The sequence below is a fragment of the Peromyscus californicus genome, unplaced genomic scaffold (assembly GCF_007827085.1).
Source record: "Peromyscus californicus insignis strain IS unplaced genomic scaffold, ASM782708v3 Scaffold_6__1_contigs__length_162567912, whole genome shotgun sequence".
NCBI classification, from domain to species: domain Eukaryota; kingdom Metazoa; phylum Chordata; class Mammalia; order Rodentia; family Cricetidae; genus Peromyscus; species Peromyscus californicus.
This window is the reverse complement of record NW_026294584.1, coordinates 126,993,220-127,020,479: the sequence shown is the minus strand read 5'-3', so window position 1 is coordinate 127,020,479 and position 27,260 is coordinate 126,993,220. Positions and strand designations below refer to the sequence as shown.

General features: G+C 44.3%; 1 protein-coding gene across 1 annotated transcript in view; it reads right to left on the bottom strand.

Annotated features, from left to right (window-relative positions):
- The window catches only part of Lmcd1 (LIM and cysteine rich domains 1), a 64,175-nt gene extending 38,127 nt beyond the window's left edge, over positions 1-26,048 (bottom strand). The window contains exon 1 of the mRNA XM_052721250.1: positions 25,736-26,048. Within this exon, the coding sequence (XP_052577210.1) occupies positions 25,736-25,777 (42 nt within the window). The 5' untranslated portion in view covers positions 25,778-26,048. The remainder of the gene's footprint in view (positions 1-25,735) is intronic.
- Positions 26,049-27,260: the final 1,212 nt, after the last annotated feature.

Genomic DNA, 27,260 nt, shown 5'->3' with positions numbered 1-27,260 from the left:
ACCCAAATGGCAGAAATAATGGAACAGATGGTGGTTTGGGGACTACATGCTAAAAGCCTACTGCTCAAAACTGTCAGTGCTTAACAAAGATAAGAGGTAACAAACTTCCTCCTTAACCAAGGAGGAAGTCATTTCTGGGTTCATTCCCAACTCTTATAAGGATTCCTTGAGGTTGATGTCATTGGGCTCCCTGATGAGGTTCATGCCACAAGTTCAAATATATCCATTTCTATTTCCATTTACTGTTGCCACTGAAATTCCTTTTGTGGTCACCTGGGCCTCTGGGAGTCTTCAATGAACATTCTAAGCTTCTTTTCATAAGTATCTAACCCTCAGAGACCTTTAAGCCCACAAGTGGCTTGAGTCTCCATCTTTCTCATAATATATAGGAATAACAGCAATTGTAGTAAATACAGTTGTTCTTCATTACTGGTGTATACCACATTCATGGATTCCATCAACATTGGATAAAAAGTATTGGATAGAGGGCCTGGTGAGATGGCTCAGTGGTTAAGAGCACTTCCTTCTCTTTCAGAGGACCTAGGTTCTACTTCCAGAGTCCACTTGTGGGCTCACAAACATCTGTAATTTCTATCCCAAGGGATCTCATGCCTTTCCTGGCCTCCAGGGGCACTGCACACACATGGTGCACAGGTACACATGCAGGCAAAGCACTGCATACATAAGCATAAATAAACATTAAAGAATTATGGATAGAGGACAACTCAGATGAACCCAGAAGCATTAGGTTAAGTGAGTTAAGCCTGGCACAGAAATGCAGACCCTGCATGGTCTCATGTAGGTATCCTAACAGGGTCCCACAGAAACACAGAGTGGATGTTGACTGCCAGGGTGTGGGGAAATGGGGAGATGGTCCTAAATGGGTACTAAGTATGAGTTATGAATGAGAATACACCTGGGAGATCTAAAGTATAGCGTTTTGATTATAATTTTGTACTTAGAAATTGCCAAGAGCTACTTTCACTACAAGGAAAAAGGTAACTGTAGGGGAGGCTCATTAGTCAAGGGGTTCAAAAATGTCCACAGATATAGGAACATGAGCTTACAGACCTCATGTACATGCAATTTCTGTGTGCCATTTATAACTCAATGAGATGTCCTTACATGTTAAGCATGGCATGTTGGCAGTGGGAAGGATGACAAGGAGAATGTGATTTAAATTGTACCAAAGCTGAATGTGGACAAACTATACTGAGAAAAAAAATGAGTGGATGAATAAATGGATGGTCAAAAAACTAGGAAATTTCAAAGGAATATTTCTTATACAGAGTACAATATGTTTGTTCAGCATTTGTTTTAATATTATAGTTTAGAGCTAAAGCCAGACACAGCAGTGTACATCTGTAAACCCAGTGCTGAGGGGGAGGGGTTGGATCCCATGAGGCTTTATGGCCAGCCAGTCAAGCCAAAATGGTACGCTCCAGGACTAGTGAGAGACCTTGTCTTGAAAAATAAGGAGGTAGAAGCAGGAGGATCAGAAATTCAGTCATTCTTCTCAGCCACATAAGGAGTTTGAGGCCAATCAGCTAGGGACCTTGTCTCGAAAATAGTAAAATAACATTTGGGGTACAAGAATTTCCTCTACTCAACTGTAGCTGGTCCAGGGGATAATTACAGCCCACATGAACCAATTGAAAAAGAAGGAAACCAGTAATGTTTTACCCTGAAGCCCAGATCAGGCATGGCAACCATCAGCTTGTCACCCACTAATCGTTGCTTCAAATAAGTTTTTAACAAACAATACACGAAGTTTTCCACCCCTAGAATTCTAAGCACTGGATCAACAGAGCTAATCTCAGTTTGTTTAGTCTGTGAATTTTCAGCCTCACTACACACTTCAGTGAAAGGATATCGGAATTGAAGGGACTTACTCTCATCCATGATTATCTAGATGAGAACCCAAAATGCCCTATGTGGAGACTGTAGGAGCCCATGCTCACACATAGGGGAGGAGAGAGGAGGAGAGGGCAAGGGAGGGAGGGAGGGAGGGAGGGAGAGAGAGAGAGAGAGAGAGAGAGAGAGAGAGAGAGAGAGAGAGAGAGAAAGAGAGAGAGAGAGAGAGAGAGTCAAAGAATGCCAAGAATGCCTGTTATGTGTCCCTAATAAAGACAAGGTCTTTGCCACTATCTGTGTGGGACTCGGCTTAGTTCTAGAAGGGACTCTGTGCAGTCATGGCCATGGTTGGTTTCCCTGTCATGGTGAAAAACTCAGGTCAGATAGTCACTCAACTAAGGAGAAAGACAGCGACCATTTCTATGCCTCTCCTTACCTGCTGTCATGTCCTGAGTCAGTTACCTCGAAGCCTGCTGAAGGGACTGATGGAACCCTCTAGAATACAGCCTATACTCACTCTTCCCATATTTGGGAAAACAGGATTCTTTTTGGCCCTGGCCTAAGGTTTTTACTTGGGGATTTTCCAAAACCTGGCGAGGTGAGTGTGGAACAATGCAGAGGATGAACAGAGAGGACCAGTTCTTGAGAGTGGAAAAGGCAAGATTGGGAGAACTCATTTTGCAATGCATTGGGGGAAAACATCTGGATACAAAAGTCAGCTTCCACTGGGGCACAGGATCTGCTCCAGGGAGGGGGGACTGGCCAGTTGGCATCCATACAGAAAAGAGCAAGTCCAGACTTAGATTACAAACAATGTGCTGTGAATAGTTTCACCATCATCATCATCATCATCATCATTTTTTTTAACTGTTGGAACACTTCACAGAGTAGAAGTCCAGACTTTTGTCAAGACCCCAGAGGTTCTTAAGTAAAAGAATGAGAGAAGCCTTCTGAGCCAGACCACTTCCCCCAAAACACTGTACCTCTTAAGAAAATAATACAAAGCAGTGGTTCTCCATGCAGCCTGCAGACATGGAGCTCCTATGAGCCTGGGTTGGATACTTCCTTCTAGAAGAGTCTCTCAGTCCCCTTCAGCCTAGAGCTGGGGAGGTGCAGGGGCCACCATCAGCCCCAAGAAGGACAGAGGGTCGCTGTCAGTGGCAGCCTGGAGAAGGAGCAGGCAGCCAGCAACATTCCAGGGAAGAGGAAGGGCTGTGGTTTCCCTGTGTCCGGTTAGGAGGACAATTACTGCATTTGGTCCTTAAACTCCCAAGCTAGATCCATGCCAGGGAAGGTGTGAGCATCATGAGAGGACAGTAAACAAAAGCCAGACTTCCTGAAAACACTCCTCTCCAGGAAGGGCAGTCCATGGACTGTGAGTGACGTGGGGAACTTAGTTTCATCCTCACTGAGGTAGAACTGGCAGACAAAAATTGTATGTATGTCTATTAGTAATGTCTACCTCCCCACATAAGTTCTGGGATATAACAGAGAAAGTGCTTGCTTAGCCAAAGTAGAAAGTTGTCTATATTCCTTTTTTTTTTCTTTCCACTGTCTTTTAAAAAATAATTTCACTACTTTGTACTCTTAGCTCTTACATTTTAAAAGATAAGGGAAATGATCATCCAAGGTTTTACAGTCATTAGAAAGTCCTGAGATGAGAGACACTGAGAAAGGAGAGCTATCAAAATTCTATGAAATGATCTGGACAGACAAGTCCTCTCTTCTAGGACTTGGCAGGAGCCCCTGAAAGCACATGGTCTATATGTGGTCATCAAAAGACACCTGCATCTTCCCAAGGTCAGGAGATTAGGGTCACTTCGACAAAGGCGTTAAGGCAAGGTGCAAAGTTCCAACTCTTAGACTGAGAGATCCGTTGCTGAGCAACCAGCTGTGTGTGACGACAGCACATGGAAAGTCTAGGAGCTCGGTGGTCCAAACCCTGGACACAGACAGCTTTGTTTAACTTTCTATTGGCAGGGTGTGAACTACGGTGATGGAAGGAGAAGGGAAGCCAGCCTCCTTGGCAGCCAGCAGCTTGCTGATAGCCCATGTTTGCACACTGCAGTATCCAAAGCAGGTCCACAAATCTTATTGCTGCGATACCCCACTGGATGGATGGGATCAGGTTTTTAAGACTGAACTCAGATTTTCCTTTGGCATCAGCTGCCTTTGAACCAGCTACCAATGTTGCATGGGCTAATATGAAAAGCGAAATGCACAAAGCAGAGGGTCCTCTCGTCAGTTCCCTCAGCTTTACCTGGGGCTGGTGGTGGTGGTTACAAGTCGAATGGAGCCCAGGTTAGCCTCAAACTCCATGCATAGTAGAAGATGATTTTGAACTAACTTTGCCTCTGCCTCCTGAGTGTTGGGGTTATAGGTCTGTACCACTATTCATGGTGTATGATGTATTGGGGCTTGAACCCAGGACTTTCTGAGTGCTAGCCAAGTACTTTACTGACTGAACTACATCCCACCCCCCAGAGGACTTTTTTTTTTTAAAAAAAGACTCTCACACTGTAGCCCAGTTTGGCCTAGTCTGTAAAACCAGGCTAGCCTTGAATTTATGGTAATCTTCCTACTTCAGTTGTCTTATGAACTCCAAGATTCCAGGCATGCACTCTACCATACCCGACTTGGGCATTTGTTGATGTTTTGGGAAGTGCTAGGGAATTGAATCTAGGGCCTCATGCAAGCTAGACAAGCCCTCTACCACAAATCTACACTCCTAATCTACACCCTTGTGTTTTCTCATGGATCTTGTGAGACACCTCCATTCCCACAGCATGGGCATAGGCTATGAAGGGGAATCCTAGAGGTGGTAGCTGACCTGGGGCTTCTGACCACTTCCGAGTGCTTCTTCCTTGGACAGCCCTTTCCTAGACACCCTTCCTTCCTTGGCTATGATCTGCGGCTTTCCAGACAATAGAGCACAGCTATATGACCCTTGCTATGAACCAGACGTTAAACTCCCTTGAGAATCTTATCCAAGTAGCTTGGGGGAAGCAAAGATAAGAAAAAATAAGGCCCTTTTATGGGATTCCTTCCTCCCCTGTACCCACACTTCCTAAATGAGAACAAGCTGCTGGTGTTCCTGGGCCTGAGGTCTTCAGGTTACACTCGTAATCTAATTCATTTCATGGTTCTTACATTTCAACTCTTCATAAACCTTGTTTCCAGTGTCAACTTTAATATTAAGGTTGGCTATACCTGTTTATTATACCTTCCAGTTTGGTGAGACACTTGTGAGTTTATCATTGTGCTAGCTTAAGAATGTAATCCTGTAAGAAAAAAAATGTTTGTGTGTGTGTGTGTGTGTGTGTGTGTGTGTGTGTGTGTGTGTGTGTGTGTGTATGTGCACATGCACGTGTGTGTGAATTCTAATTTTCAGAAGGACATGCTTTTACTGGCCTTAACTTAGGAAAGGGGGAACTGGAGAAAATCAAGCAGGAAGGCTTTGAATCTTGCCTGTCTCAGTCTTAATACCTTGAAAGGAAACATGCTGTCTAAGTGTGTTTTGTGGCCCCGCTATTAAAAATCTGCAGGTTTCACTATGCAAATGTCTCCTGCTAGGAACCTCAAGCTTAAATTGTAGGTTAGCTTATGGACAGTGGAAGCTTTACACACAGACACACAAACACATAGACACACAGACACAGACACAGACACACACACACACACACATACACACACACACACACACACACACACACAGAGAGAGAGAGAGAGAGAGAGAGAGAGAGAGAGAGAGAGAGAGAGAGAGAGAGAGTTGCTTAAACCAACATCAGTGCCTCCTTGACAAAATAACACTGTGTTTCAGTATGCTGACTTTAGTGAGGTGTTTTTCTGCATTCAAAGGGCACCCTTCTTATAACTGACTCCTCTTCTATCCTTTCTGTTGACATTTAAAAAAATTAAATTAATTTTATATTAAATACAGCTTTTTGAGCCCAAATATTTCATTTTTCCCTTGACTTCTCTACTGCATAAGGACCTAATTGTACACTAGGTATAGTTGGCTTCTGTACATGAGAAAGCTGTAGATCCTTAGAGGAGAAAGGACCTTAAGGAGTTCATAGGTCAATTTTTTTCTAAGCCAAGTTTTATAAAGCATAAATTAGTTGTAGGCATGGTGGCTTATGCCTATAATCCTGCACTGAGAAGGCAGAGGCAGTTGGATCTATGTGAGTTTAAGGCCAGCCTGGTCTACAGAGGGGGACTATGTTTCAAATAAACAAACAAAAGCCAAAGAGATGGCTTAGGGGGTAAAAGCACTTGTCACACAAACTTTATGACCTGAGTTAGATTCCTAGAACCCTAGTGGAAGGAGACACCAACTCTTGAAAGTTTCCCTCCGACTTCCACGTGTATGCTGGAACATGTGCATACCTATACTCATACACACAATTACCACACACACCACACATGTATGCACACACCTACCCACACACCATACACACACTAATAATCATAAATAAAAAATAAATAAATAAATAAAAACTAACAGAGAAGAAAGCCTGCCAACCAACCAAACAAGAGATGGACATTCGAGGTGGTCATTCACTTATAAATAAGTCCCTATTAAGGTCTCACCTTTGAAACTCACTAGACGCGATTCAAATGAAAAAATTCCAAACTAACGAACCCAAGGTAGTTTGCAGAAAATTTCATGTATCCCTGTCATGTGCTCTTGGAGTGCTTGTGCCTTTCACTTCTTTGTGGTCCCCATCACTCTGGGCATAACCTCCTGCCCACTGTGACGATCTTTAGCAACTCTTCCTGCTAGATTGCAAGTTATAAGAGGGTAGAGTCCCTGGAGTACTAGTCCACTGCATGTCCCTAGAACAATGCCTTGCTCACGGCAGCTCTTTACAGCACACTTTGGTTTAGAAAGCCCCTTTGATTGCACTCTCAGTTTTTGCTTTCTGTCTATGCTTCTTGGCATCAAAAGCTAATACGTTAGATGGTTCTCTTCTGTGATGGAGACAGTCCCTTCTGAGCCCCACTCAGCTGCCCCCTCTCCTCCCAGGTTCTAGCATCTGCTCTTCTCTCCTGTTGGACTCCACCGAGTGGTTTCATCTCTCCCTTGCTGCTCTCACCTCTAACTTCCTCAGCTACTAGACTGAGTGTCGACAAATGGAACTGCCTCTTATCTTCTTTGGTACCTGTCTCCCTTTTTGCTGTCTCCATCTGTCTAGGCATCTGGGTCTAGTGCCAAATCTCAGCCATCCACTCAAGGCTAGTCAACTTGGAAAGAACTGCTCTCCTTATTTCAGAGCTGGACATTTCCTCACAGAGTGGTCCATTTCTACTTCATGCCATAGCTTACATGCCAGTACCCAGAATGTAGGAGACACTGCCTGGCCAGGAAAGCTCATTCCTTCACTGTCTTCTGGAAAGGGACTCCTGAGAGAGGGAAGGGCAAAGCACATCTCTGTAGAGAGATTGTTCCAGGCTTTTCCATGAAATAGAATATATATAAGTTTCAGGAAATTGTGAAAACTCAGGCCAATCTGAGAGCCCTGTTAAGCTGGTTAGATTTTCCATGGCATTTTTGGTCTTGGCACATTACCTCAGTATTATCTCTTTATCCACTGTTGCTGTGGGTTGCTCACAGAGTGTTAGGGAAGTTCTGGGCATGTTGGACTTTGTGCTATTGAATGTAAACTCTGGATACTATTCATGCTACCTATGTAACTCCAGAAAGCACTTTCTGCCCTTCAATCTCAGACTTTTCCATATTAATTACACCTTTTCCTTTTCAGACATAGGATCTCATATATCACAGACTGGCATTGACCTGGCTATATAGCTGCAGATGGCCTTGGACTTTAGACCCTCTTCACTCCCAAGATGGTGGGATTACAGGTTTGCACTACCACATTCAGCTTTATTATACTTTTTGTGTAATAGTGTTGAGAATGAAACCTAGGGCCCCATATATGATAGGCATACAACCCTACCACTGAACTAATCCCCAGTCCTTTCTTGTCTTTGAACATGAATTATAGTCTTTAGCAGCTCTATGGCATGGTTGTAAGACTCTCACATGATCATACATATAAGATATTTTGGAAAACACAAAGTGTTTTGGAGATGGGGAGAAATCAAATATCAGCTGTTTACAGAACCCCGTCTTCCTTCTTTATGGACTTTGTCCTCGACATGCCATCTGTATGACTATCTACTTATTTATAGTTACACAAATCACTTTTTGAAAACTTGTTTCTTGAAAAATAACTTTACCCCTGAAATGTATTTAAAATAGAAAGCAATCGTAAGACATGGCAAGTGGGGCTGGAGAAAAGGCTCAGTGAGTGGTTAAGAGCGCTGGCAGCTCTTTTAGAGGATCTGGGTTTGATTCCTAGAACCCACATGGTGGCTCATAACCATCTGTAACTCCAGTTCCAGGGGACCCAACTCTCTCTTCTGGCCTCTGTGGGCATGAAGCATGCAAAGATATTCAGACATGCAGGTAGATAAAACAGCTGTATGCATAAAAATAAAAACAGATAAATCTTTAAAAAATAAAGTGAATAATGAAACAGCTTCATTAAATTCTAATTATATGAAATTTCCTTCTAAGTACTTGGGTTGGCTCACTGTGACTTTAACATGAATGTGGGTAAGTGTTTGAGAAGTCAGATATGTCAGTGCTGGAAGGAGACTTTCTCCCCAATAGAATCTGAGGATTTGAGATCTGAAACGGGGAGGAAGGTTCTGGTAAATGTCCATGTCTGTGTATTGATCAAATTCAACCCATGACCAAATTTATGACCTAGACTTCAGAGCATTGGAAACATACTAGGAAAGGAGGGAAGAGCTAGGGTTCAATTTCCTATCTTTCACCTTTATCAACAGTTGAGTCTACAACCAAAGCAATTCATTTCATGCCTCAGAGCCTGAGTTCACCCTCTTGTAAAAGCAGATTCTTGTAAAGATACGAGAAGCTATGACCCGGTGCAATGCATGGCCCATTGCCTATGCTTCAAAAGAGAAGTCAACACACCTTATGCGAGAACAAGGATGCTGTTTTATTCTCTCAAATGGAGGGGAGGGCAGAGTTGAGGAGTTTGGGCTCTAAGGAGTCGGGGATGGCTGATAATAAACTAAGAAGATAGTTTGGGGGACATTTCTTCACCAGTAAAGACAAGAGGACTGTTGCCTAGAATAAGGGAGGCTTGAAGTATAATGGGTGGAAAAAAGAGGATAATGAAAGTAATTAGTTGTAGCATTTGGTAGGTGCGTGTAGTGGTTGTTTATGGATATGCAGGTTTATGTGTGTGTGGAAAGAGTGGAAGAGGGAAAGAAAGAGAGACAGAGAGACAGAGACAGAGAGACAGAGGGGCTGTGGGTGCACAGAGGGCAGAGGATACCCTGGAGTGTCATTTCTCACTTTATTTTTTGAGATGGGGTCTCTCACTGGCCACCAACTTGTCAAGTGGGCCAGGCTAGTTGGTCATCAAGTCCCAGAGATCTACTTGTCTCTGCCTCCCCAGTCCTGGGATTATAAGAGCATGACACCATGCTGGGTCTTTTTTAAAAACTGTGGGTTCTGGGGCTTGAACTCAGGCCTTCGTGTTTGCCTTGCACCAACTTAACTATCTCCCACCTCAACACTTTTTAAAGTAATTTTTAAAACACCGACTAACTGAGCAATTTTACCCAGAAAAGAATTTTAATAGAGTTATCCACGCTTTCAAAATACTTTTCACCATAGTCAGTGTGGTATTGAAGGCTTGGCTAAAATTATAAAGTACTAAGCCGCATTGATACTAAGCATCTTTTTAAAAAAAAAAAAAGGGTGGAATGCCAACTCAGAGTCTTCAAGATAAGAAGAAACACTATGGTCCAGAGTCTTCTCAGCATCTCCTGTACTTCAAAGACTCCACAGTTGGCATCGAGTCCACTGTTTCCCTAAGCTTGGTCAAGGTGGCTACAGGAAGACAAACCGCTGCAAATCCTCACAGATGGAACTTTTCCAATGGCCTATTTGGGTATAAATATTCATCAAGGGCTAGAAAATTAAACTAGATATGGGTCTGAGCTAGAAGCAGTTTGGCCTCAATTTCCGCCAGCTTTCAGTCACCCTTCAGGAGGGCCAGATCTTCTGAGTTGTGGCTGCTGTTGTTTGGAGACTAGGGCCAACTGTCTCCCCAGCCTATGGAAATCCCTAGAGTTTGTTTTCAGGGGACCTTTAGCTGGAAAGCAAGAGCTGCTGGATTCACAGGGAGGCCCGAGTTGGTTCTTTGGAAACCAGAAATATATCAAGGCATGGTGGCTTCTCTGCATCCTGTGGCCATTGCTTTCATAGAAAAGTTTGAGGGAAGATAATCTGACTTTTGACATATTTGTCAAAGATTCTGAGTCTGGCTTGGCATGCCTTTCACCGGTTTCCTTTTGGTCTTAAGATGTCTCCTGGGTACCACCAAGGACAGACATCAAGAGGTCTGCCTTCCTCTACCCCTGCATCCCACTCCTCCTTTGATGGCTCTGGTTATGGCTCACCACTATAAAGGCTGGAGAGACAGCAGCGAAGCCCTCATGGGGCCCCACTGAGGGAGAGGGAAGTGGTTTTCTCTCTCTCTTGCACATCTGCATTATACCCTCCATCCTCATGTTCTCTTTCCCTCTTTTATCCTCCCAGAGATGACTGTTTGTGTCAGGAGATGGGGCAACGTTCCCTCCCTCAACTCCATGCATCTCCTTCTCACCTTACTTTCTCTGTTTCATCCGCCATGCTGCTGAGCCCTTCCCATGTGCCAAACTAACAGGGATCACACAGAGGCCAGGTGGGGGATTCCGGAACAAACAGGATATTGTGATACAGGAATTAAAACAAACAAGACAACAATTGCAGATGTCCCTGGACCCTTGTGAAGGTGACACATGTGCTCAGTAGGAAAGCAGATGAGGGTTAGGAGTTCAGAACAGAGAGGGCCTCATCTGACTTGCCAGCCTCATGGAAGAGGGGTGCATGAAGAATAAGGCCTTCTCTCTCACACCGCAAGCAGGTGAGTGTACAAGAAAGTCTCTTCAGGGAATTGGTGGCAGATCATTCAGGGTAGGCTAGCTGTTGTCAGGTCCATGACCGAAGAGGGACCATCACTGAAATGGTAACTCCAGACTAATGGAAGGGACATCTGAAAGCTCCAGCAGCAGCTCCTTGAGACAGACTTCTTCAGTGTGGTATCACCAGGCTGCTGCAAGAACTCGGCCCTCAGGCCTACGGTGCCCTAATCATCTACTCACAGATCCGTCTTCTTTATTCTTAAATATTGTCTCTTAAAACCTTTAGTGGTACTTCAAAGCAAAATTCACACAGAGCTTTCCTCCTTTTTGTGCATGTATGATGTTGTCTGGGTGTATGATGTATGTCCATGTGTGTGTACCTGTGTATGTCATGGTGTGCATGTCAGAGGGCAGCCTGGGGAATCTTTCCCTTTCAGAGACAGTCTCTTGTTCCCTGCTGCATATGCCAGACTAGCTGGGTGGCGAGCTTCTGGTTCTCCTGGACTCAACTCCCATCTTCCAGAAGGATCATAGGGATTGCAGATGGGTGTGCTACTGTGTCTGGCTTTAGAGTTTAAAAATGTTCAAAAATCTCAAGTATTCACTTGATTACTTTATATGTGTATTCCTTAAGATCTCTAACCAGATAAAATACAGAAAACTTACATTCCAGAAAGTTCCCAAGTGCCCTTTTCTTGGCAATCCCCATCTCTTAGAAAGATAGCTACTATTCTGAGTTCTACCACTGTAGATTCCTTTTTCTCCCTGTTTTGAACATTATACAAAAGAAATTCTATGATATTATATTATTTTGTTTCTTACTTCTTGCTTAAGATTACCGAGGTGCTTTCATGCATTGGATTAAAAAAAAAAACTTAGCAGTATTATTAAATATCCACTCTCATGTTAATGGGGATTTGAAATGTTTTCAATCAAGGGCTGTTGTAGGTACAAATCATTCCAGACACTCTTGTGTAAGTGCTTGTGGTGGACACCCCCTGATCCTTTCTCTTGGACATATACTTAAGAGTGAAACTGTTACAAGGCAGACCCAGGTTAAACCCCACGAGAAGCTACCAGCAGCTTCTTGTAGTATCATTTTATTTTACATTTTCCCTGGCAACAACATGTGATGTCTAGTTGCTCCACTTCTTTCCCAGACTTGGTAATGCCTGACTTAATTTCAGCCTTCCACTGAGTATCCAACACAACCTCATTATGCTTTCTTTCTTTCTTTATGCTGTATTTCTAGGAGAAATAAAGATGTCAACCCCCCTTGTCTGCACATATAGGCTATTTAGGCCTCTTCTTGATGTACCTCACCCAGTCTTTAATTTGGGGGGCTGGAAAGATGGCTTAGTGATTAAGAGTGCTTGCTGCTCCTGCCATTGACCCACATTTGGTTCTCAGCATCCACATGGCAACTCTCAACTGTCTGGAACTCCAGCCTCAGGGGATATGATGCCCTCTTCTGGCCTCTATAAGCACCTGCACACACATGGTGCAATACTGATATGCAGGTATCCACACCCATGCTTATCATTTAAATAAAATGGTTTTTAAGTTGAACATTTAGAATCAGTTTGTGGAAGTTATCTATATACTCTGGATACAACTCTTTGTCAAATGCATCCATGTGTGTAACACTTGGGATGTTTTCTCTTTGTGTCTTACCTTTCACCTTTTGGTGGTGCCTTTTAGTGAAAGCAAGGTAATTTTGATGAACAGCTCTCTCATTTATTTGCTGCATATTCCCTCCAGATGAGGAGTCACAGAGGTACAATCTTGATCACAGTGTCACAATTCTAGCATTCCATATGGCAACAAATTACGAATACTCTGCAATTAATAAATATCTTGGCCAGGGGTTTGAGGGATGACTTACTTGCGATGGTATTTACTGTGCAAGCATGAAGGTTTGATTCCCAGCACACATACAAAAGCTGGGCTTGGTGATGCATGCTTCTCAGTCCTGGAGAAATAGAGACAGGTGGATCCCTATGGCTCACTGTCCTACATGTACATGCACACGTACATTCACACCCGCCCACCCCCCCACACACCTGAAAAACTGTGCTATTACTTTTCTTTAATAGTAATTCTACTTTCCTTCTTTAGTCTTCTCAGGTTTAATGTACACAGCTTCCCCACCTTTTTGTTACACTGGGAACAACAGTGCTGAGTTTTCTTAAGTATTACCCAGGAGCGTGGGAGGTTTATTTATTTATTTATTTATTTATTTATTTATTTATTTATTTATTTATTTATTTAGTAACTCATTTATACTTATTATTACCTGTCTGGCTTTTCCATTTTAAAAGTCCTCTCCCAAGAACAGGATTGTTGGAGGCACAGAAGTGCACGAGGATGGGTGGAGAGAACGCCCTTCCCAGACAGAGAAACGACACACTCACAAAAGTGATCTCCAGACCAAACTTAAAGGAAGGTCCATGTCCCTCAGCTGAAGGCTTATGCTAGGTCTCCAGGAGCTGGAAAATGACCCCGGGAATGGAAGCCTCAGTTTGCAACCTGACCAGCGTGAAAGACTTGGCAGAAGACCTGGAAATAGAATTTCAGGAAACAACTGGCCAGTTCAGTCTTGAGCTGACCATGGAAGCAGAGAGAGCTGCTGGGGAGAAGCTGCAGAGACAGGGTTTCTAGTTCAAGAGAAGGAAGAGCTCTCTAGAGATTGGAGAAGTTAAAAAGCAAGCAAGCAAACAAACAAACAAACCAGATCTGTTCAGGAGGCAGCGATGTCCTCATCTCTCCCCACTTCATCCTGATTGATGGTTCCGACCATGGAGGTTTAGGCAAAATAGTGTTGTGTTTTCTTTTTGAGGCAGGGCCTCATGGAGCCCAGGTGGCCCTCACACTCATTATTCAGTTGAGCTTCTGGTACTTCTGTCTCTCCCACCTGAACCATCACGCCTGGTCTATGCAGTGCTAAGAGTGGAACCAGGGCTTCGTGCACGCTGGGCAAGCGCTTCAGCAACTGAGCCATGTACTTGAATACTATGGCACCTTGATTTCTCCTATTCCTCTTTCTCCTCCTTGTCTCCATTGCTGGGGTGGGATCCTAGAGACCTGTCCATGCTAGACAAATACTCTCCCACTGAGCTACATTCCTGACCTTCTACAGACCAGCCTTGGAACCTTGAACAGGTCATTTGGCCTTGCTGGGTCTGTGGCCTCGTCCATTCAGAAAGAAAGCTGAGGCTCTCTGAGGTCTTTCCCACCCTTTAAAAATTAATTTTAATTGTTTAAATGCAGAGCACAAGCATTATTCAAATAAGACTCCAGCGATTTCCCCTGTGACAGTCCTAACCCTGGGCCCCAGGAGAGGTGGAGGCGGTGATGGCAAGCCTAATTAGCTACGAATCTTATTCTGGGGTTGTGTTTTCCTCCTGAGCTGTTGGGGCCTGCCAGCTGTGTAGGAGGACAGACTTGAGTTCCTCCATTAAATCTTACCCTTTCTTCAAGTCCTTGCAAATATAACTATGATGACTGTGTTTTCATTTTTTCAAAAACACTTGGCGGCAAATCATCTGAGGGTTTTTCCCAGGTCATATACTCACACACACCACACGTAACTAACAAAAATCAAGAATAGTCAATCTAGTGATTTTTTTTGGTATTCAACCCTTGTACATTTCATTATGTTTTATCACCTGCTCTGTAATGCTTTAAGAGAGAATCCGAATTTTCAGAAAGAAATCACTGCGATGTAAGATTCTGTAAGTCTGAGGACCAAGGATCTGCCTTTTAGGAGGCTGACTGTCATCTTCAGGGTACATCAAGACATGTTCTCCATTGCCATGGTGGCCAGCCCTAATATCCCACCAGCCCAGAGGGTCTTCATTGAGAAAAAGGAACATGTTTTCAGATAGGAAAATAAAAGACTCATGGCTAGAATGGAGGACTACCCTGGAATGCATCTTTACAGTTTGAGACAGCTGGTATCCCTAAGTTAGACAGCAAGTGTGATGGGGAACGTTAGCAGCAGATCTGGAAGGCACACAGCGGGACTGTGGCCTGGTCTGTGTCGATCCTCATCTTTCAACACACAGCTCAAATTGCCTTCTTGGGGAGGTTTCCCTAACCTCCCTGAGGGACATTAACTACTTCTCATCCTCCTCAGACTCATTTTTGTACCTCCAGTCAAGACACTGCTGGGATTCTCGGATGATTCCTCCTTAGAAATCATCAAGGTTGTGAGTCCTTTTCTTCCATTTCTCCACTTCTCAGGCCAGCAAGTAATAACTGTGTAATACATGTGTGAACAGACTAAATGCTTGCTCCTTCATTTTCCTTCCTTCCTTCTTCCCTTCCTCCCTCCCTCCCTTCCCTCCCTCCCTCCCTCCCTCCCTCCCTCCTTCTCTCCCTTCGACAAGTCCTGACTATGTAGCCCCAGCTAAACCAGTACTTGTTACATAGCCTAGCCTGGCCTTGAACTTGTGACAATCCTCTTATTTCAGTTTCCTGAATGCTAGGAGTACAAGTGTGCACAATCATGCTTAGCTTTAAAAATGAGCAAATTCTTAACTTGACCAAGTCAAATGTGGGTTAGAGAGTTTCACTGGCATAATATTTTATTGTCTGTTTAAGACTTCACTCTTGGAATGTCTTCTAATGGTGATGATTTAACACAACTGTTATATGTCAAGTGCTATGCTAAGGACTCAAAAGATTATTGTAATGAAAGGGGTTTTAGGTCCATTTACTGATGAAGAAACTGAGGCTCCTTTCCAAAATGACTTACTCAAGACAATAGAAAATGAGTAGCAGGGCTCAATTTGAGTCTTGTTTGTCTACTTCAGCAGCCTCAGCTCTCTATCACTATACATATATGAATATAAGCTTTTATGTATTTATATCTCTGTGTGTATGTATATAAATATATGTGTGTAATGCTGTTAAAGCTTTATTTGTGATGAGAAGGGACTTCCTGGCTGTCCGATTAGAAGGGATCTCTTCTCAGAATACTGTTTTGAGTGAATAAGTCAAAATCCCAAAGAAAACCAGTATTGTTGAAATTATATAAACACATAAATTCTGAGCTGTGGTGCTGTGGGATGGTCTGTTTGTCAAATGTGTTGCTCTGATTGGTCAATAAATAAAACACTGATTGGCCAGTAGCCAGGCAGGAAATATAGATGGGACTAACAGAGAGGGGAATTGAGAGAACAGGAAAGCGGAGGGAGACATTGCCAGCCGCTGCCATGACAAACAGCATGTGAAGATGCCGGTAAGCCACGAGCCACGTGGCAAGGTATAGATTTATAGAAGTGGATTAATTTAAGATGTAAGAACTAGATAGCTAGAAGGCTGAGCCATTAGGCCAAACAGTTTAAATAATATAAGCGTCTGTGTGTTTATTTTATAAGTGGGCTGTCGGACTGCCTGGGCTTGGCGGGACCTGGAGAGAAAACTCTCCAGCTACACTTTGGTTTATTAACATATGCGTTCTTTAAAATATTATTAGTAAATATTGGTGGCTATCATGACTATCTTTTCAGAGCAAGGGTGAATATAAATGGCATGTCCAAATTCAACCTAGCTGAATAATTACTGATATCCGTTGGTATTTAAGGCCTAGGGCTCTAAACTTCCAGGGCCTTTGCCTTTATTCCTAATAGAAGGAAGCCCTAACTTTCAATGAGAGAGTAGAGATGTGAAGATGCAACAATTTTGTTCACTAAGTTGCCTGGTAACCCCAGTTATAGCCACAGATCTCTCATTGAAAGACACAGCTCTCTAATGATTGAGGAATATAGTTCAGCAGTAGAAGGCTTGTCTAAAAAGCTCAGTGTCCTTGGTATAATCCTTAGTACTGAAAAAATAAAAGTAAAATGATTTGGCCCAGGATAGTTGCACACACCTGAATCCCAGAACTTGAAAGGCTGAGGCAGGAAAATCTGAGTCAAGACCAGCCTCAGCTACACAGTGAGACCCCATTTCACTAAAGAAAAAGAAAAGTACCCCTTCCTTTATCGACCAGCACAATTTCAAAAGAATCTCCCTTACATAATTCTCTACCCACTGTCCCTCTCATTAGAGCCAAGTACTCTTAAGTAGGAATCTGGATGGCCCCACAGCCAGCTGAGGTGGAGAACATAGGAATCCCTTAGGGGGTGGGTGGCTGTCCTCCAGGATGGGGGCAAAGCTGGGATCTTCTTTCCTTCTACCATCCTGTAGCCAGCAGATTACTTGAGCCAGTCACCTTGATGGTTAGTCTCATGAATCAGTAGCTAGAAATGCCACTTAGTCATGTGGCCCAAATAGATGCTGTCTTCTTAAGGACAGGTTTCTTATAGGGCATTACTCAGCCAGTAGCCCTTTCCCTGTTCTTTTATCCTTTGGTGTCCCTGAAATCAACACAATGAAGAAAATACAACCTAGGGTTCAGCAGTCTTTGAGGACATATACTTAGACAACTGATCTACCTCTCTATCAGCATGAATGCTAAGCCAGGTACTGATGGGGCTTGGGAGCTATTTTTTAACTCTGTTTCTGATGTTGCTTTCCTAAGCGTCCTATTTAGGATATTAAAAAGTGGGCAAATAATTGATACACTCCACTGTTACAGTGAGGCAGTATATCTGGGGTTTCTCTGAAGGTATGTAGTCCTGGGAGATGTGATGATGGCCAAGGAAAGAGGATTAGGGTGCTCACACATGTGTATGCTTGTGTGTATGTGTGTGTGCATCAGGTGGGAGGTCAAGGAATATATAAAATCTAGAACATTGACATTGTTCTTACCATATGAAAAATGAATTCCACCAGATTCAAGTCAGCATTGTAGGAATCTCAGAGCTTTTGTATTCATTGTATAGTATGACAAGATAGTGGATGGAACCTAGTAAATGTTAAATAAATATTTGCATAGGAAGAAATGAGTATATTTCACTCTATTTTATAGGCAAGGTATCTAAGAGTGAGTGCCTGTGTAAGATCACAAGGGCGAGGTTGGACAAGGTGAAGGCTGCTGTTGAAAGGTTGGCGATGAGAGATCTAAGATGAACTGCAGCTATTCCCATGATTTTGCATATGGTGTGGCTCGAACATATTTATGGCTGGATCAAGTTTAGCTACAAAAAGAAGGTCCTGCAATCTGATATCTTAGAAGCTGCCACATGTGATGTAGACAAACTGAACTTGCTCTTTCAACATTCCAGTACTTAATGACCTATGAGATTTTTGCTTTGTGCTGATGGGAAGGAATGCCAATAACAGCAGGGGGAACATGTTTATTGCTTGCTTACCTCACTAAACTATCTTTAAAATGTAGAACTGCTATTAGCCTGTGTTCTAAAATGAGGGATTAGTTCAGCAAGGATAAGTAACTTGGCAAAAATTATGGACCTGGTAAATAACAGAATTAGATCTTTTCTCTAGATCACTATGACTGCAATATGTGGATCTCCCCCCACCCCATGTGTACATGTGTATGTATAAGTATGTGCACACACACACACACACACACACACACACACACACACACAGAGAGAGAGAGAGAGAGAGAGAGAGAGAGAGAGAGAGAGAGAGAGAGAGAGAGGCAAGAGGTAAATATCAAGTGTTTTCTTTAATCACTCTCCACCATAATTTTTGAGATAAGACCTCTCATTGGGACCTAAGGGCTCACCAAGTAGTCTAGACTGGCTGGTCAGTAAGTTCTAGAGATCCTCTTGTCTATACCTAGGACAGTTCTAGGATTGCAGGAGAGAATACCATTCAAGTCTGCTCAGCTCTTTGGCACAAAGACAAATTTGCATTTGTCTCCATAGATAGTTTTTTACATTAGATCAAATGTTTTAAAATAATAGAGAAAAAAATCAATCCACTAACAAACAATATGGATTTACAAAAGCCACCCGGGGCTGTCTTTGTCCTTCAAAATAATAGTGGCTAAATAGAGCCTTTAATTTCTTCCCCTTTAGCAATATTATGTCCTTTTAAAGCATGTCCTTGTGGGAACCTGGGCTGTGGTTTTCTTGTCCTGATTCATATATTCCTGGGCAAAGCATGAGTCAAGCTGACCAAGCATGTTGAGATGTACATTCTCTAGAAAAGCTTATCCTCATACTAATATAGCCTGGAATCTTTGGGTCTAGTATTGCTAGGATTTATTTTAAGAACCAGAATAATAGGATAATAATGTGATTCCTTGAATGGTTCCTGTACAAGATTCTTGACTATAGGATATCACCAGCCTTCTAGAAAATCAGGACGAATATAGAAAGTTTGTGTAGTTTCCCTGGGAATGACTTTGAATTGATGAGGATGACAGTATACTCCTGGTAGTGCTCACATACATCCCAGGAGAACAGATGCTTGGTGACATTGGGCAAATGCTGGGAAGTTGTCTCCCAGACTATCACTGAGTTTAGTGAGTTGTAAGAACTTAATCTATGTGTTGTTACAGTTTTCCTGCCTGGCCACAGACCAATCAGTGATTTATTTATTGACCAATCAGCAACACATTTGACATACAGACCATCCCACAGCACTTCCCCTTTTCTTTTCTTAAAAAGGAAGGTTTTAACCTTTACACATCTCCAAAGTCAGCTTGGGGACTGGCGGGTGAGAGATTTGTCCTGACTGTGGGCCAGGCAGGAAAACATTAGCAACATCTATGTGTGAAACTTACAGCAATAGTCACCCTCTTTCTTTGGATAGACGAACTTAAGGTTTGTGATTGGAGAGACCCAGTTTTGACTTCTTAGCCTGTCACGTTGGGCAAGCCATTTAAACTTTTAGCCTAAATGTATTCATACATGGAAAGGACACTGCTGTGTTCACGTGGTGGCTCTGAAGGCTAATTGTGATGGTGTCAGAGCCCACGTCAGGCATCCTGAGCACCCTGGAAGGGGGGTCTACCCTTTCTCCCCTTTGCTTTTCCCCAAGCTTGTCTGTCTTAACAGAGAACAGACAAGCTTGCTGGGAGGAAGGAATTTGAACAGTTGACAACAGTTAGAACAAGTACAGTCTTTTTGGAAAAAAAGTGGACAGGTTAATTTCTCATATAAAAGAGCAGACTCCAGCTACAGAGCTGATGTGAGAATTTCGTGCTTTATGATTGCCTTGTCATTTCTGATTTTGTAAAAGCCAGGATCTGGGCTGATAATGTGGCTCAGGAGGTAAAGGCACTCGTCATCAAGCCAGATACCCAGAACCTACATCGTAGAAAGAGAGAAAGAACTCCTGAAAGTTGTCCTCTGACATGTGCACCATAGCATAACACACACACACACACACACACACACACACGCACACGCACACGCACACGCACACGCACACGCACACGCACACGCACACGCACACATACACCCCCCGCACACACACAATAAATAAATAAATAAATAAATGAGTAAATAAATAAGTGTAAGAAAAATAACAAATGTCTGCCTCAAGTATCTAAGCTTAGATACCAAATATGTGTCTACTATTAAAAAGAATCTCAGCGTCCACAGACTCCCCTGCTTTACCTTTAACCTAGAGAAATTCCACAGATGGCATTTTCTAAAGCTCCAAGAAATTTACCCTGTTGACATACATGACACCAAGAATGTTCAGGACACCAAAAATGTCCCAAGTGCAGTCAAGGAAGCCCCTTGATCTTGAAGGAATCTCATAGAAGTGGCTTTTGGCCCTACACCTGTCAAGGCGGTGGCAGCTGCTGACCAAATCCTCTTCCTGTATTATAATGGAAGAAGAGGAATAGTTTCAAAGGATAGTAGTGAAGAGTACAGTTGTCTCTTCCTTTGGGATGTTCTAGAAGGCTACTGAATACTGTGATTTCCTAAGAATGGAGTGTTAGGTCTGCTTTGCCACAATCACTTGTTGTTTAGGGGACAGTCGGACATAAAAAGCAGCAGAATGTAGGTAGAAGGAAACTAGATTTTATCCAACTTCTGCCACTTCTTAGGAAAATGACCTGTGTATAGTCCTACAGCAAGTAAATGCCTGGAATAATAGTAATGATTATTTGTTATTTAGTTCATTGATTTTGTAGTGCTTGGGATAGCATCCAGGCTCTAGAGTGTGCTAGGCACATGTTTTACCTCTGAAGCTCCTCTCCTCTCATGCCTATATTAACTGCAGTGACTCAACCACCTGCTAGAAAAATGAATGTTTAAATGGTGTTGGGTAAGTGGTGGTGAGATAGGAGTACTCCAGGCCTGCTATGAATCATGGCAAATCTCTGCTTTATTATACATAGACTATTTTGAATATGCGAGTGGGGAAGATAAGGTGATTCTCCCGCCCTGCGCCTCTTCTGGAACCCAGCTGGCTCCCCGTCGTCTCCTCCTGGAAGTGGCACGAAGGGTGGGCTGGCTTTCTGCTCTGCTGAGTTCAGCGTGTTCTTGTCCCGCCTCAGCAACCCTCCAGTCCATACGACCAGAAGATCCCCCTCCTACCATCGCAGGTGGCTGCTACTGTGCTGCAGGTTACCTGTGACCTCCTCAGTGAGCCGCTTCAGACACACCTGCCTGTCAGAATGAGCGTCTGCCATCTGCAGCGTAGTGGTTCTCTACAAAAGACTTGGAGAGGGCTGGTGGAATGAGGCAGCTGGTAAAAGCGTTCACCCCACCAGTCTCACCCCCTGAGTTCGCTCCTTTGGACTCAGAGTGGAAGGGAAAACTGACTCCTGAAGGCTGTCCTCTAACTTCTACACATGTGCTGTGACACACACACACACACACACACACACACACACACACACACACACACACACACAAATAAAATAAAAACAACAATCTTTCCCTTTCAGCTCTTTTGGGGGACAAGTTGCTTTCATTATACACCTATGGGCATGTCTCCAATGTGTTGGCTGTTAAGGTCTTTAAGTGACAGCTTAATATGTTTTTAAGACTGAGGGAGCCAATGGCGACTCTTGAGGAGGCCTGTTTATGTTGGACTGGCCTGCCCAAGCCATGTGCCAGAAATTTTGCACACAGCAGGAATCAGAGGTGAAAACAGGAAGGGCTTTGGACGTCGCTGTGGACTAACCTGGAGTGTGGGCTAGCCAGGAAGCATATGATGTGGAGACATGTGGAGAACGATGCCTAGTTGAACCTGGACACAAACCTGGATATCCCACCTCTCACTGCTCCTTGGGTGTTGTGTTGCAGAGTGAAAAACAGCCCTTTAGAGTCAGGGACAATGGTACATGCACCATAGTGAGTGTTAAATCTCTTTGTCTTTATCTAGTTCATTTGAAATCCCTACAAGGGTCTCCTGGCCATCAGGGGATCTTTCAGAGCCTGCTAGGCTTCTAGGCACCTTTTCAGCAGCCTCTGGTCAGTAGTTTGACTCCTCTGAGCCTCACTTTCCACAGATAAAAGGTGATAAAGAGCTCCAAGTCCCCCCCCCCCCCCCCCGCCCGCCTCCACCAGGGCCCAACTCTATATCTCTGAGGTGAACTACTCACTGACTGGCCCTCCAAGTTCAGAAGGAGAGACTTGATTCTACATGAACACACGCTCTATGTGTTGGGTGAGAATGAAAGCAAGGTCCTTTGTCTTTTCCCCAACTTATCAAAGGGTATTGGACACATCTGGCTTAGGTATAGCTGAGGAATAGCTGAATGCAAGTTGCTTACGATTTACTTGGGACAGCAAAAATTAAAGCATGTACTTTTTGTACCCACATACTATCAAAATGCAAATAAACACTAAACATCCTAACGGCTGATTTTGTGTGCCTCTGTGTGTATATGTGTGCATAGTATTTATGTATGTTCACCTGTGTGCAGGTGTGTGTGTGCACGCGTGTGTGTGTGTGTGTGTGTGTGTGTGTATGTGTGTGTGTACAAGTGCCTGTGATGGCCTAAGGCCAAATCTTGTCTATTTTTCCTCTGGAGCCATCCACTTCCTGTTTTTGAGACAGGGTCTCTCACTGGAACCTGGAGCTTGTCAAGCAGGCTAGACTGGGTGTCCAGCAAGTCCCAGGGATCTGTCTGTCTCTACCTCCCCAGTGCTGAGATTACACATGCGTGCCGTGGCTCTTTCTGTGGGTGCTAAAGGTTAAACTCAGGTCCTTACGATTGTGTAGCAAACACTTTACCAAATGAACTATCTTCCTACTCCTACTAATGGGTGGTTTTCACTAAGTGTGTGGATGCTGAGCCTTTAATATACATCACTTCACTAATTATCACAGTAACTGTGAGAAGTCAATGCCATTATTACCTCTAGAACACCAACACAGAAGTTAGTTACCTTGCTCTAGTGCAAAGCTAGTAAGTGGTGGAGCTGGGATTTGAACTCAGATTTGATGCCAAAGCCTGTGGCAGTAAGCAGAATTCTTAATAAGCACCAGAAGAACAAATTTATCCTAGCAATTGATTTCACCTAGAGATGGGCATTTGGCCTTCTAGGGTCTTTTTTTTTTTTTTTGCCAAGGAATGTTGGCAATTTCACCATGCCCAGGGACCTGTCTGTCCTGGGGAATATCTTCTTTCCCAAGAGAAAAGCAAATGATGGTTCAAGAGCCAGTGGCTTGGGACTGTTCCCCAACCTCTACCCCTGTGGACAAGAGGACGCATCCCACAGCTAGAAAGGCCGACAGCCTGTCTGGGTTCAGTCCATGATCTCCAAGGCCACTCCAGTGTGGGATTTTATATTTTCTCTTGAAGACCTTTTTATGACTTCCCAGCTGCTGGGGATTCCCACCCCTCCCAATCCTTGGGGGGCAGGGCAATGGGGACACTGCAATCCGTGTTAAGCCCTTTCACATTTTGTAAATAGGTCCTTTGCAACTCCAAGAGTCTGAAATTGGTTCAGAATGTCTAAGTGTGATTATGCTCTCCGAAGCCAAATGTTATAACCCCCCCGACAGTTGCAGATTTTAAAGTAAATATGCAATAAACTCTTTTCAGCAGGCTGTTGATCGGACACAGTATTTAGTCACGCTGCACCATTCAGCAAGGCCTTCTTATCTCAGGTTCCCTTCTTTTCTCTCCACTCTTTAGGTTGAGGACATTGGTTAATCCACCCCGTGGTGATCTTCCCAATGGTTGAAATTCCAAGAGGTAAAAAATACCAGCCCTTTCATCTCTACCCACTTCATTCTTTCTCTAAGCCTGTAATTGGATCTAAAGGGAAAATAAAACCTTTGCAGGCAAGGAAGTTGGCACTAGACGGTGACATGAGGAGGAACATGTTCCATCTCTAATCCAGAGAATTGCACCCTCCTATGCAAGGGACAATAAAAACAAGGTTTTCTCCAATCATGGCCTGGGCTTTTGATGAAGGGAGGGAGTGTCTTTATAGACTCTATCTCACATTCTACCATGTCAACCAGCTTATAGTCACACACTCCCAAATCATTTGACCTCTCTGAGGACGGCGAAATGCTGTCACCATCCCTGAAGTCTGGTATTTTGACTGAATTTGGGGCAGCAAACCAAACATACCATCCCACAGTGCCACAAGTGGAAAGATAATTCCACATGCACCCTAAGCAGCCAGCGTGGGCCTAGCGGCCAGATGTTCTGCACTGTAGGTGTTTTCTGAGTCTCACTGTAGGCATGTGACTCTAGATTGGAACAGAGGTGAGGAAGAATGAGGCCTATCTTCAAACCCTTGAGAAAAATACACAGCACAGTAAGAGAGAAACCTGAATACTCCCTCACTCAGGTCTCCGTGTTCTGGGAATTCTGGAGGAGAGGTGACACCGGATTCTGCAAACAGTCTGGTGAATGCGTCAGGGGGATACCTGGATTAGGTCTGATTGGATGCCATGTGCAGAAGGATTCACTAGGCTCAGGAGTGGGAAGGCAGGAGGTCTGGGGCTTCCTCTCCTCTCCACCCTCTCTCTTCTTCCTGCCCTCTACTCATGTCTTTCTAATTTTTTCTTTTGCCTCTCTACCTCCCACAAAAATGTCAGCAAAGGAGGACTTTGCCCTGCAAGCTGAAATACTCTGAAAGCAGATCTTAATAACTATGACTTGGGGAGATTAAGCTACACTATCAACAATGCTATTATAACTGCAGGGGTGTCCCTCCTCCCTACATTATAGATAGGGAAAGTGTGACTTGGTCACTGTTGTACAGCTAAAATGTGCCAGACTCAGGGCCAGGGTTTGAACACTCTGGTCCCCCCCCCCCCCCCCGCCCCGGAGCTATCTTTCTATGACCCTGTATGCCCTATTTCTCCATCTGGGAAGCATAGGTTTGTCACTGCTGCCTTCCTGTCCCACATGTCTTCTCACAGTTCAGCCCACCTTCAGAGTGCCTCAGGTAAGCAGGCAGCCAGCTTGGAGCTGTAGGCACAGCTGGGGGCCCCTCCTGCAGCAAGTTACCCGTGACCTTCTGGGCTCTGGGCCAGTCCTTCTTGAAAGGGAAACGTGCAGACCCTGGGGACAAAAATTAGTTCCCCTGTGCTAGAATGGCTACTACTGCCAACAGTACCAAAAGAAACTGTTCTGTGTGCTGGGGAAACCACACAACTCTGGGAGGGTAGCAGAGGGGGAGGACTTGTATCCTGCCTAAACTCCCAACCTTCACCAAAGCCACATCAGGGAGGCAGAGAAGTGGAGGGGGCAGGGAGGGGAAAGCCAGGGCATTTCCCGTGATCACAAACAAGTGCCTATCTCTTCCTCCTACATTTTTACTTTAATTCACCTTTAATCGGCATCAATAAAAAACCAAGACTCAGTGTAAATACTTTCCTTAACAATGGCTTTTAAAGAGTGAATTTGACGGGTGTGCCTGTTAACTCAAATACGTATTACCACCTAATTCTGTTTTCTGTTCGCTCTGTGGATTTGATGCATCCCTTAGGGTGTCTCTAGGAACTCGGTGTGTCTGAGAGCAAGGGGAACAGGATGATACACCAATACAGAGGAATCTCGGCTCAGGCTCACCTTTTGTACTCTGGGGTTGAGGTCCTTAGCCACCTTCGCCATCCTGGGGATGCAGAAACAGCTCCTGGCTTCTCAGGCAGGGGCGCAAGGGCGTGCAGAAAGGACTGTGCCGCTGATGGGTCAAGTTCAGGTTTGCGCGCTCAGCGGGGCTGCTCTGGGCTCAGCACCGAGCTGCCGTCCGCTTTAATTGGAGAGCGGGACTCCCTCTAAAACGTCGCCAGCCAATGTGCGTGGGCGCCCACTTGGGGCCAGCCAATCAGAGCAAAAGGGCTGCTCCCCTCCCTTAGGGTGGCCTCTGCAAGGAGGCTGAGAAAGCGGCTAAGCTCTACCCTGACGTCAGTGCTGCCCTGCCACCTAGGGCTCACATCTGTCCCCTAGGCGGCAGGAATCCCTCTCCACGCCCTTCTCCTTTAAAGGGCAAGGAGCAGGGCGGGGGGGGGGGGGGGGGCGGGGAGGGGGGGGGGACGAGACCCAGGCAGATCCATTCAGGTCAAAAGAGAGAGCAAATAGGAGAGCCAGGGTATTTTTAGAGAGCTGGCTCCCAAAAATAAACGCTGAGCAGTCCTCTCTGCCCACCCTCTTCCCCCTTGTCCCAGGGGGTGCGCCAGGCAGGTGGTCGGCAGAAGTCTGGCCTGACCCTAACCTGGGTAAGGTCTTTAGTCACCAGAGAGAAGAGACTCTAGTAAATTAAAATTTCTTAAAAACAACAATAATAACAAAAAGTTTAAAATAACTTTTTTTTCTTGTTTAAAAGATTTTTTTTTAAATTTCATTTTACATACCAACCAGTTTCCCCCCCCCCCTCCCCTCCTCCCGCTGCTCCTCCCCTTCACACCCTCCTCCCATTCACTCCTCAGAGAGGGTAAGGCCTCCCATGGGGAGTCAACAAAGCCCAGCATGTCAAGTTGGGGCGGAACCAAGCCTCTCCCGCCTGTATTAAGGCTGAGCAAGGTGCCCCTCCACAGGGAATGGGCTCCAAAAAGCCAATAGATCCTTCATCCAATAACTGATAAAATAACTTTTTATAACTTGTTTGGCCTTGCCTTCTCAGAGGAAAAGAATGCAATCTTTATTTTATGTTTGTGTGTGTGTGTGTGTGTGTGTGTGTGTGACAGCACTTGTGTGGAGGTCAGAGAATGACTTGTGGAAGTCAATTCTCTCCTTCTACCACATGGATTCCCAGCATGGAACTCAGATCATCAGGCCTTGCAGCAAACACCCTCATCCAGGGCGCCATTTCAATATTATAGCTTCAAAATTACTTCATGTAGTTTTATTATGACTCCGACTAGGAAGATGAGGAGAGATCAAAGTTGTGCTCTACAACAAGACTCGATTTAACCTGAAAAGGTGGGAAAAGAACCGGCCGGGGGAGCGGGCTCAAGACTGGAAATGATATACTGTGAAAATCAGTGATTTTTTTACACAAATCGAGTCTTGCACGTCTGGATGAGCAAGGGTCTATCTGAATTTTCCCATCCTTGAAGTGTCCATGTAACATCTGACTACGATCTCTGTAAACTGG